The sequence below is a fragment of the Mya arenaria genome, chromosome 10 (assembly GCF_026914265.1).
Source record: "Mya arenaria isolate MELC-2E11 chromosome 10, ASM2691426v1".
Classification (NCBI taxonomy): Eukaryota; Metazoa; Mollusca; class Bivalvia; order Myida; family Myidae; genus Mya; species Mya arenaria.
In genome coordinates, this window is record NC_069131.1 from 65,692,950 (window position 1) to 65,705,703 (window position 12,754).

Sequence of the window (12,754 nt, forward strand, 5' to 3'; positions counted from 1 at the left end):
TTCCGTCTTTGTCAAACACGCGGAACGCTTCTGAAATCATCGAGGTAAATATAGGTTACACTCCACATAAGTTTGGTACACATTCTATAATGAATTAACCAATTTGCAAACGAAGTAAAACTGTTTCCTAGATGTTTTCATCCCTAACACCATATATGGGCACGAAGTTCCACTTGTGTTATAGATATTTAGCAAAGTCGAAAAAAAGGTTACGTTTCTTATAATAATTATATAATTGGTTGAACGTAAAAGGTTCCAATATTTTAGGATTAAATCACGCAGTTGCTGAGAAGAAGATGTAACATAAAATAAAACAGTATATTATATCTAAAATAAATATATATCAGTCATGGTACGATTACATATGGACTTTTTCTGATGTTGTCACTCTTTTTAAGCTAATGTAAACGTACCCCTGATTTCTTCTTCACTGTCAGTGTCCTTCATTTTCTTGGCCATCATTGTCAGGAACTCTGGAAAATCTATGGTACCGTTTCCTGAAACAAGCAATGTTGTCCCGTTGTGCATGAGTCGAAACACATCGAGGATCTTTGCTATTTCTTAGTACATGTATGTTAATTTTGCAATGTCCAAAAAGTCCTTAAAATAAACCTAATTTGTTCACAAGCGGTTGTTCCAAGAGAGGAGGGGCGCATCCATTTCTGGGGGGTGGGGGGTCTTCACCCAAGTCAAACGTATACTCCACCCTGTTATGCCTGGTCCTAGATCCGCCCCTGTTGTCCACGTGAGACACTAAACCACATCGTGACTTCTCGTCCTTCAGCCGGGCATACGGGTTCTGACATCCGAACCACTTGACTAACATCACGTGCCAAACTAGAATACACGTGCTTACTACACATATGACGTGACCACCTCGTCGATCATGCCTGCGGCCCGTCCTTATTCGGGATCTGCCCAGTAACGACGTAACACACTATGATTTATTTAACACCAAGTGACTAATATAACACCACACGACAACTTCCACGTGACTCACCGTCAGCGTCAACTTCGTTGATCATGTCCTGTAACTCGGCCTCAGTCGGGTTTTGTCCCAGGGACCTCATGACCGTTCCCAGCTCCTTGGTGGTAATGGTTCCATCGCCGTCCTTGTCAAACAGGCTGAACGCCTCCTTGAACTCTGAAATGAATCGCCATTTGTATGTACTGGTCTCAGTGGAAATCTCAGCTATCTTTATATTTACTAAGATCATTTTCATTTGTAATCTCATTAACCTCGATATTTAGTTTTGACGCCTGGTGAAATCATAAAATATTAGCAACATTTGAAAGGTATTTGATGGCTGATTACTTATAAGTAAAATAAAAGATGAAAAAAAAATACAGTAATGATTCATTCATTAATTCAGTTTCTTTATTTGCTTTTTATTTCAACTGAAATCGTAATATGACTTATAATGCAATTTTTGTTTATTTTATCATCTTCATTATTGCTTTTATCTTTCTATTCCTTTTTCTGCACACAAACCGATTTTAAATAATACACAATAATATGGGGTCACCGGTTTCCAAATCCACATATTTGTTTATTATTAACCTGAAGAGGAACGTACATCATAGACATAGAAATTAGGAATGCTTCCCTTCGGTCTCTTACATCTAGTTCGAGCCAACGGGGAATTCGAGCCAAGCGAGTTTAAGTCAACGGGGTTCGACTGTATTATAATTAACGGACGGGGCACGTGCTTATCCAAATCACATTGTGTTTGCAACCACAGCAATCACAAACACCCTTATTCTCAACGACGAAAATCAAAACCAGAATCTGTAAAATCAAAATAGCTTTATCAAAATAGAGCATCGACTTGTTTCATTTAAAACACAACACAGCTTCTACAGAAATTCAGTGCTTTAGTTTACAGTAACCCAAAAATAACAAAAGAGATTATGAAAAAATGTGCTTTGTCGTTTTAAATGTTGTCACTAAACGATAAAAGGCGTTTCATATATCACATTGAAGGAAATTGTGTATACGAATTTCAAAAAAACAAAAACGTAACGTTTCTTATAAAAAAAAGTTGTTGAACGTTTTCACAATGTTTTCGTGAAGTGACCAAATCAAAAAGAAGTACCAAAAAATGAAGATAATTACATGTATTAACTAAAATGTACATCAAGTAGATCCAGCATGTTCAGCCTGTTCTTTGAAATCAGACACAACTCAAATTCAAAACCTGGAAAGATTGAAAGAAGCCAATGACGTGAAATGGTATAACCATGTTTTTATTCATTATCGCGTGTAAATTGAACGTAATAAGTTGGTAAAATTGGCCACACAAGTATTTTTTTAAATAATTTGAAAATTATAAGGGAGGCAACTGCGTCAGAGCTACATTGTTATTTTAAACTAGTATATGTTAACCGCCCAATGAGCAGGTGCGTGTTGATGTCATTCCGACTATTTATATAATATTTACTGCCCGGTTTACAACTGATTCCGTGGTGTAGTGGTTATCACATCCGCTTAACACGCGGAAGGTCCTGGGTTCAATCCCCAGCGGAATCAGGCATATTTTTGTATTTTAATTACAATATTGCATGTTAGAACCAAATATTTTGATTTATTTAATGTTAAACGGTCATTTTGCCTATGCATTGTAATTATATTAAAAAAAATTCTGCAATGTGTATTTTGGTGATGTTTTCTAACATTTTAAAGGATAAATGGAAAGATAACAAAGGTTAAGTTATTATACTCTGACAGAAATAACATTCGTTTTCAGTACTTTAAGTTAACAATTTAGCACAATACCCTTTAAGCACTTCCTTATTAAGTGGAATTATCATTTTGTAGGACATCATAAATAAAAAAAAATCAAGGTTATCCTCACTATTTAAAAAATATATATTTATGATTTTAAAAAATATATTTATAAATGATGATACTATTTCCGGCGTAATTTGTATGGGGTTTTCAATAAGATGAAAGCGGACGCTGGCCATTGCTATGATTTCATTTGTATTTTTCGTTTTCTAGTTTATTAAACAATTGGCTACCGAAAACACACTTCAGACTATCCTTTACAACGACTCTAGTATTTAAGGAAATCGAACAAAAGGTTGAAATTGAAGTATTTGAAGTATTTATAATAATTTCCTGTCCGCAATATTTCAACCACTTAGTGAACGCAGAACAATGTTCAATTTGATATTTCCAGTCAAATGATATGAAACAGTATCGCTTTAAAAGTATTTGACGATATTCACTTGTTAAATCACTTGATAACTTGACAAAATATATTTGAAAGATGGAATTTTAAGTTAAAAGGGATGATAATTAACTGCTTCAAATCATATAAACGCCTATTTGAAGTGTTTCCTTAAAAAGGATTGCCTTTCCTTTTAAAAAGGACCCACCGCCAATTTTAAATTCCCTGTACCATTTAACCTTTTATTTTCGTCTTCACTGCTTTATCGTCTCATGCCAGTGTTTTATAAGTTACAAGAAAAAAGACAGATGACCGCTGGCATACGCTTTGGACTGAGACTAAAGGTACCCCCCCGCCCCCCCATCCCCACCCCGGACATAATCCCATCACCTACTTTTGCCTCAACGGTTACAATCCCGCGTGCCATGTGCCTATCAGAGGCGTAGCTAGACCTCTATTTATGTGGATTCATATTTGGGCTTGGGGTTCGGGGGCGTGCCCCTCGGAAAATTTTGAAAACTATGGTGCAATTTGGTGCATTCTGGATGTTCTTAGGTGCTTTATTTAGTACAGGAAAATGGACAGTATTAGGATCATGTAGTCAAGTAACTTTGGCTTATTTTTTTGGCAGTTTCAGTCAAATATGGTGCTGTTTATACACGTGACATAACTATATACATAAATAAGATAATTAATAATTATAAACTATATAATTATATCAAACTTTTTTTCTGCATGTCTAGCTGTGCTGCAAAATTTAGATATATCTTGCATTTGCGGACCACTTCGTTTCAGAAACGTCAAAAATGGAGCGCTACACACAGCTTTGAGCATGCATAATTCGAAAACACTTACTTCTCAGTCGTGTACAACAAAAAAAAAAAAAACAACAACAACAAAAAAAAACTCACCAAATACTTGATCTTCGGTTAGATTGTCCGCCTGGAAAACGGAGAGCACAATTAAAACCCCATAGTGTTTACGTTAATGTCTCTGGTTAAACCATTTAGAACGCTTATGATGAAAACGACCGCCAAAGTTTCATTTAGTAATTTCGCACGCGCGATGAATAGAACAGAGAATATATTTATCAATTCAATATGATACTTACTTACTTGTTTCGGCATCCGGCTGCCAATTCTATTCTTAAGCAAAAGTACAAATAACTATGCAAAAATGTAAAAAAAATAATAATGCAAAAACATAAGCTTGACGTACATGTATATGACTTGCTCTACATGCATACATCACCGCCGAAACCAACGACACGAACTTACTGTTGCTTACTGAAAGATCATACTTTGATTGGTTTTGCTTCCATATCGAATTGAAACAGTGATAGATGGTCATGATTGCGCCATTCTTGATTACTGTGAAATCTTTAATGTTCGTGGGGCATTAATGTTAGTTGTTTTCGTGGGTTGGGTGATCCACGAATTCAAGATCCCACGAAATATAGACCCTTTATTCAGTTTTTCAATTGCCATATTATGTACACACTCTAGTTTATTCGTTACAGAGGCCGCAGTATACAGCGTAAATATCCGTTTCATTGTATATCTTACTATCATTGTTTTGTCAATATATTAAATCTGCCTTTAAAAAATAGTAAACCAATTAAATGTGTTTTATGAACCAATTGACAGAAGCACTAAACGTGTGCTGTTCATGTGAATGATGAGTGTCAGTTTTCGATTTTTCTCCTTAATGAAATAATAACTCGATTACATTGGAGGTTACTGTGCACCCAACGTGACAATGTACTAAACAACGCGTTCAATATACTCATTTAACAAAAACGTGTGAATAAATATTGAAATGAGATGATAATCAAAAGTGATTGCATATGTACACATCAGCTATCTTTTGGGATTGTTTACTGAACTATACGGACCTTCTCGGTGTTTTCACAGTTTGCAAAATTCTTAATTTGCATTCAATGGCTTCGCCTATCTGTATTTATGATCAGGGTACATCTTCTTATTTGACCTTAATTTCCATTTAAATCGATAATTGACATGGGTATATGCACTAATTGGCGTGTCGTACCACTTTAGCGAGTGTCATAAACCGAGTGACGTAGAAGACGGAAATCACCAATCGTAACAACTCGGCCATCTCCGGCAAGCTTCGAGATAGACAATCGTAACAACTCGGTCATCTCCGACAAGCTTCGAGATAGACTTGATACTAGCCGAGGAGTTCCGATTGGGAAATCACGGGCCAGCATTGGAGATAATGCAGACGATCTAGTACGATCGCAGTTTCGATTATTTATTTTTTTTTAAACCACGAATTCAAGTACCCACGAAATTGTGATTTTTCGGCAAACCACGAAATTTCATGCCAACGAATATAAATGATTTCACAGTATGTCACAATGAAATTTCTATATTGATAAACTATTTCATAATCGGACATCACATTTTACCCAATGACAAAGAAAATAAATCTGGATAAAACAATGCATATGTCAGCGAATGGAAACATGCAGCTAATACATGAAGAAATTCAAACATCTAGTCAAGATGCGATTTGTCTTTAACAATTTAGGAAATATTTTTTGTAATCAGAATAAAGGTTTCTGTACAAGATGTTAGATAATGACCTAAAAAATAAAATATATGTGAACTACTTTAAAAGAATAACTGATTTTATGGCTCAATAATGAATTTAAAACAACATTATATAAACTTAAAGAGGTTTTACCATTTTATGTATCCAAATTCTAGTATTCAGTTCTGTAAGAAATTCAACATTTTATACTGAAATTTTGTCGCAATGCGCAAAAATCGTAAACACCGGCAATAAAGTGTTTTCTTTTTTATTGGTCGATCCGATTAAAAAGATAATAAACCTAGATGTTTTACTCGGACCTGAGCTTTTGGGTAAGAAGAGGTAGGTAAGTTGCCAGGAGCGAAAAGTAAAACCTTCGTAGGAATTTCTCGTCAAAGTAAGTTTAATGATGAAGATTTACTGATATGGTGATCATACGTAATTATGTAAAAGAGTCACTTTGTATCCGTAATTAATAATTCAACATAATACTGTCCACCCTCTATAACAACACTGTTTATCATACTGTTATATTACTGTGTTATAAACATAAATATGTTTATACCTTATGTTTAGATAAATAAAAATATAGTCTTTCACTACCATCAGACATACAACTTCAATAAAAAAAGTTTTAAAAAATCCAAAAATGTAAATATTTCACAAATGATAGAAGAACAAAAATAGTGAGCTTAGCTTACTCGTGTTAAAACAGACTTAAAAAGTTTCGTGAAATCGGACCCAGGTATGTGAACATTGTCCAGTATTGGAATGACCTACATACACATGATCACGAGAGAAGTGATTTATGCGGGTATCAGCGATCCTACAAGTACCAATTAAAAACATGGTTTACAAACGATTGTTAAACTCGACTGACACGTTTATGCACCAGTCAATTGTACCCCCACAGCCTCCGGGTGTATACCGGGGATAGCCGGGTAAATGGGCCGTGTTTACCTTACAGGTGACCCCGCAGTGACAGGTGAGTGCGGTGGTTTTGTCTTCGCGCCAAAAATAGCGGGGGCTTTGCCTTACCTAGGATCCCTGGAGTGCGGGGGCATTTGGCTTTGGCAGGGATTTTACCAGCAGTTCGTATCCGCAAGGCGGATATTTAACCCGGGCTTGGCTTGACGGAAAGTCAGTCACCGCTATTCCCCGGACCTAGGGGACCGTGGTAACAATTGACTGGTGCATTACTTGTACGTGTAGCCTTATATACATGAACATGCACACGTTTAGGTGCGCAACTTCTCTACGGAATAACAAAATTGTTTGTTTCCGGTTTCTCGACCTTCCCTATTTTTTGCCCCGACCTTTAACCTTTTTATTGCCTTAAGAAATACGTTTTATCATTAGTTTGATTTTTTTCTTTTGCAAAGTTTAAAATGAAGAGATACTAAAACCGATGGTTAATGTGTTCTTATGCATAAAATTTATGTTATTTGGTAGCAGATAAATCTCAAGAAACAATTTGCCTAAAAAATAAAAACAGTGAGTTTTTCCGACCTACCTACCTACCCTATTTATTGGGGGTATGACTTGAACTGGAAGCAAAAACAAATATATTTCTTCACCTAATCAGTATATAACTTGTGAAGTATACTGGTACAGAATTATTATTATTATTATTATTATTATTATTATTATTATTATTATTATTATTATTGCGTTTTAATTGTTTGCTCAAGTTGTGTCTGTTTGCAATGTTAAGTGCTGACTTGGTTAGTGTGTTCTTGACTCCCCCCCCCCCCCCCCCCCCCACCTCTTTCCCAAAGATTTTCGAGATTTGAGCTTATGGGTAATTTCACGGTCACCAATAGCGTAAAGAGCATGTGTAAGTGGCTTGGGACATTTTGTGCACTCCTTAATTATGTGCAAAAGTACTGAAAAGGGATGAACAATAAATAAGTTGGGTTTTTTTTAAAAAGAGGTCCTGCCGAGATTTGAACTCGGATCGCTGGATTCAAAGTCCAGAGTGCTAACCATTACACCACAGGACCAGCTGTTGATAACTGCTCCCAAATATTATTTATAAATCTTATTGGACATTGTAATAGCAATTTCACAAGATTTTTCCTTATTTTAATGTTTTAACCATATTCATACCATGGGTTATACGCGGTTTTTCTTTTTTTTCATTTTATGCATTAAAATTACTCTCTTATAAGCATGTGAACAAAATCGTATCAAAAAAGGCCTTTATAAATGGTCATAATGAATCAAAATAAATGCAAATGTACAAATCAATTGTTATCTAATTAACCATTTGCCAATATTTTACAATACTAGGATTAATCATACTTAATTGATTGAAATGATTATCGTAAAACCCACTTATTTACAAATGTCTTTGTTTACATTTACGATGGGCGTTTCCGCAATTTTGACAGTTCTAAATATAAATAACTGATTTCTAATGTAGGCCAATTTATCGAGAACGAGGCTCTTAACCTGTATTGGTTATATATACTATTGCAAAATTGCGTTTGCCAGGCCGGTCCCGTGGTGTAATGGTTAGCACTCAGGACTCTGAATCCTGCGATCCGAGTTCAAATCTCGGCGGGACCTTCTTTTGTTTTATATTTTTTATGCTTATTTAGTTATTGAAATTGAACGGCAAACCCTAGAATATTACATTTAACTTTTTATAATTGAAACTTGAAAGAAACAAAAAAATAAGCTGAAAAGGTTTAAGGCGCTATGAAATAAAGTTTTTTTCTTATCCTATGAATAAGATTTAAAACATATTTGAACTATGTACATTGTAATTATATTTCCATGAGCTGAACTTTAAATGAAATCAGAAAACAAATCCAGTATATCAAGTATATTTCCTAAAATAGAGGTTATCTTGTTTATTTTAAGTAGGGGATTTTATTGTCTGAGTTTAATGTATACAAGTATATGTTTGTATAACAACGTTGTAGTTAAGAAGAAAACATCAGAAGGAGCAGCAACAGCAGCGGGAACAGCACCAGTAGCAACAGCAGCATGAACAACAACATCAATAAGAACAGCAGCAGCAGCAGCAGCAGCAGCAGTAGCAGGAGCCAGTCAAAAGCAACTGTTTCTTAACAAAGAAGAATCGACGATATTTTGTAAAACAAACACATACTAGGTCCATGTTCATCTCAACTAATGTTTAACAATATATAATGTTTGTATGTAAATTCCCCAACACATTTAAATATTAGTCATAATAGTTTACATTAACTTCATTTTGCCACACTGATTTTTGAAAAAAAGTTTCCGTAGACTTGAAACCGTTTCAGTGTTAAAAGCATAGGTTTATTGTTTAAAAAATGTTGAACGGGAGGGGTTTCAGAAGAAAAAAATTAGTCCTACAAAAGTTATGATGCTGAGGGCGTGTCGTCAAAACTTATAGAGGGCCCATAGGACCAAATCCATCCATATACCTACAGGGGATGTTTTCAACAGTGCAGTAATACTATTGAAATCCTCGAAAGATGGAAACGTTCCCCATGGTGAATATGTATTACTTATAAATTACTTATAAATAAAAACACACTCGCATGAGCATATTGTCAGTCCTTATAATTATATATAATGTTCTGTATCAATAAAAAAAACATCTGTAAAAGAAGATGTCAATCATATTTGTAATTGACTTATAAAATGGTGATTCATTTGTTTTCTTCATTTCTTTCAACATGACGTAATGCACGACTTTGAATTTAATAAAATTATAAAATGGAGAAGTTTGTCATGACTAAGCAAACTCGTTATTGGTTGTAACATGTATAATATTGGAAGTATATTTGCGCAACATTACTGGTCACATGCAATTAGTACATTAATATATATCTTTCTTAAATATAACACTAATAAAGTCAAATGATTTTGATTAAATATAGAAATGGACACGCGAAAGCACTTGAAAATGGTCTTAACTTCAAACCTCTTAATTCAACTCCCATCAAGGGCGCATGCGCACTTGTGAATATTAGTGCGCATCATTTTTTTAATAACTACAATCACAATAATTAAAGCATGGTGTAGCCATATTTGGACTATAAGTGAATAAAAAGTGAATTTCAGCTAAAACACAAGACAGCAGGCATTAACCATCACGGTTTGTTTGAAGAACAAGGATTGAACGATTGAAGTCGCCATTTTGCTGGAACGCAAAATTTGGGAAAACGACGTTTTTCGAGTTTTTTCGGACCAAGGTGGGTGTTATTTTCTTTATTAACCTTCGATTGCCTGACCTTTCGAAAAATTTGATATCAAGTGTTCCTAGAAGGGAAACTTTATCTTACTAAAACACATGTGTATCAATGATATGATTCGTCGGTCGTTTGTTATTACTAATTTTGCGTCTCATTCATGTCGAACTAATGCGTAAAAGTAGTCCAAAATTTGACATAGATCATCACCAAAACGTTGAATTTTTAGCAGCGACAGATTTAGAGATAACGCGCTTTTTTTAATAAAACTTCAAGGTTACTTTCTCGTTGTTTGAAAGTGTTTTTGTGCGTTATATATCTCAGAGAATTCAAAGAAAAGCAATTAACGTACATCTAGAACAAAATCAACCCATGAATAAAATGACCCCAACAATTTATGCTGAGACGAACAAAATCACCCTTGCATTTAAACTTTAAACTATCTTTTTATGTTGTTTCTGAGGAAAAGGCGTTAATTATGATAAAACGAAATATTATACACTGACTTTAAACAAATATTGTTAAAAAAAAACACTTCGAAAATGGCAAGACAAATGGAATATAAAATGAGGGGATTTGTCTAGGCCGCTATGCACAAATGAACTACCTTTAATTTTAATCAATTAAAACTAGCTGTTTCATATTTCAAACAAATGTACAGGGATGTAGATTTTAAGAAATAACTTCATCATTCATTAAGCATTTCACAAATATACATAAGTTTATGAAATAAAACAACGTATCTACATTAATTGAATCGTTTATATAGTTAAAGTGCCAAAAACTTAAAAACAATATCACTAAAACTATTAAGTCTACATGTATATCATCTGTATACTATTGAAGATCACATAAATAGGCTAAACCCGCATGGATTGATTTTCACTGATGTAAAAAAGTTTTAAGCCTCACTTATCATTTACCTAGTTAATAGGTTTATACAACAAAGTAATACTATACGTACATGACCTTATATTCGCGAAAGAACACGTTTAACCAATATTTTCTTGATGCACGTGGTGGGAAAGGGGGTGGGACGATGTTGAAATGTTTATATATAACATATTTGAAAATAATATTTTTGATGTAAAATTCAACAGGTTATTTCAATTTTTTAAGAAATTTACAATATTTGATCACATGCAGGAAACTTAGTTTATTAAACTCACATACCTAAACAATATGATTATTTACGGTCATCCTTCATCACTATCATAGGCGAATGTATATAGACAGAAAATGCCCGAGATTCTGTTTCTCTAACATACCTGATCTTACCATATCTTTGATCGTATGCCCGTTCATAAGACGGCCTCTTTCATTTAAATATCAAAAAATGCTCTTGGTCCTAACACCTCGCCATGTTGGAATGACTGCGGGCCTGCATGCAATTATTTTAACATGTGACCAACAAGAAGCAAACAAATGGAACTCGTTTAAAGCAAATAGCGGGTGTACTCTTACCTCTAACTCCTATTATTTAGTACTGTCCACTCTTTCTGCCATTCGTCACAGGTCTGGCGGCATTTTGGATCCAAACTTACGCTGACGAATACCCCACTAACCGATGGGGTTAAATTTCCTCCATGTTTTGTTTTAAATCGAACTTAGGGATGACGGGGCCAAGCCATAAAGCAGCCATTATTGGGCGCGAGCAGACCTTAAAAAAACTCAAAAGGAAGAAAAAAATCCAGCGAGAGCCAGTCAAAGGCAGTGCCTTATTTCTTATTAATACTGAAAGCTGAATTAGTTGTAAAACAGATGGGATTTTTGTGCCAAATACGAGCCAAAAAGGACCACTTCCGAGACGGTCCAGTACCAGGAAGCATCTACTGCAAAATGCCCATTCCGAGAATGTATATTCAGTCTGATAGTTTGCGGAGCTCAATGATTGTTTCTGTAAGGGTTCTTAAATGGAATATAATAAACACATGCTAAAATGCATCAAAACAGTGAAAAATAGCGGACAGATTGATCACTAGTATTTAAGTTTATAGTACCCAAAGTAGATATAAAACAGCTAAATGTATTGAACTAGAAAAGTTTATTGAATTGCAGTCAAATTCAACAATGTGACATTTTAGTGGTTATAATGGACCATTTTGGACTGGCTTTTTGTCTTACCAGACCATTTTGGACTGGGCTTTTCTCGTAATGGATCATTTTGGACTGGGCTTTTCTTGTAATGGACCATTTTGGACTGGCTTTTTGTCGTACCAGACCATTTTGGACTGGGCTTTTCTCGTAATGGACCATTTTAGACTGGGCTTTTCTCGTACCAGACCATTTTGGACTGGGCTTATCTCGTACTGAACCTTTTGGACTGGGCTTTTCTCGTAATGGATCATTTTGGACTGGGCTTTTCTTGTAATGGACCATTTTGGACTGGCTTTTTGTCGTACCAGACCATTTTGGACTGGGTTTTTCACGTACTGGACCATTTTGGATTGGGCTTTTCTCGTACCAGACCATTTTGGACTGGGCTTATCTCGTACTGAACCTTTTGGACTGGGCTTTTCTCGTAATGGACCATTTTGGACTGGGCTTTTCTTGTACCAGACCTTTTAGGACTGGCCTTTTCTCGTGCCAGACCATTTTGGACTGGGTTTTTCATGTACTGGACCATTTTGGACTGGGCTTTTCTCGTACCAGACCCTTTTGGACTGGGCTTATCTCGTACTGAACCTTTTGGACTGGGCTTTTCTCGTACTGGACCATTTTGGACTGAGTTTTTCTTGTACCAGACCATTTTGGACTGGCCCCTCCTCGTACCAGACCATTTTGGACTGGGCTTTTCTCGTACTGGACCATTTTGGACTGGGCTTTTCTTGTACC

The 12,754-nt window shown here is 35.3% G+C and overlaps 2 protein-coding genes and 3 non-coding genes across 5 annotated transcripts in view; 3 read left to right on the plus strand and 2 right to left on the minus strand.

Annotated features, from left to right (window-relative positions):
* The window catches only part of LOC128204926 (neo-calmodulin-like), a 363,327-nt gene extending 362,110 nt beyond the window's left edge, over positions 1 to 1,217 (minus strand). Inside the window, exons 1-3 of the mRNA XM_052906327.1 lie at positions 1,001 to 1,217; positions 414 to 497; positions 11 to 30 (exon numbers count right to left, since the gene is read on the minus strand). Coding sequence (XP_052762287.1) covers positions 11 to 30; positions 414 to 497; positions 1,001 to 1,217 — 321 coding nt within the window. The remainder of the gene's footprint in view (positions 1 to 10; positions 31 to 413; positions 498 to 1,000) is intronic.
* Positions 1,218 to 2,457: 1,240 nt separating this feature from the next.
* Trnav-aac (transfer RNA valine (anticodon AAC)) lies at positions 2,458 to 2,530 on the plus strand. The gene has a single exon. It is a non-coding gene; the product is annotated as a tRNA-Val (tRNA).
* A 5,130-nt stretch (positions 2,531 to 7,660) lies between these two features.
* Trnaq-uug (transfer RNA glutamine (anticodon UUG)) lies at positions 7,661 to 7,732 on the minus strand. The gene has a single exon. It is a non-coding gene; the product is annotated as a tRNA-Gln (tRNA).
* A 496-nt stretch (positions 7,733 to 8,228) lies between these two features.
* Trnaq-cug (transfer RNA glutamine (anticodon CUG)) lies at positions 8,229 to 8,300 on the plus strand. Its single transcript has one exon. It is a non-coding gene; the product is annotated as a tRNA-Gln (tRNA).
* A 1,381-nt stretch (positions 8,301 to 9,681) lies between these two features.
* LOC128206520 (zinc finger protein 768-like) overlaps positions 9,682 to 12,754 on the plus strand; it is a 17,473-nt gene continuing 14,400 nt past the window's right edge. Inside the window, exon 1 of the mRNA XM_052909055.1 lies at positions 9,682 to 9,922. The gene's annotated coding sequence lies outside the window, so the exon portion shown is untranslated. The remainder of the gene's footprint in view (positions 9,923 to 12,754) is intronic.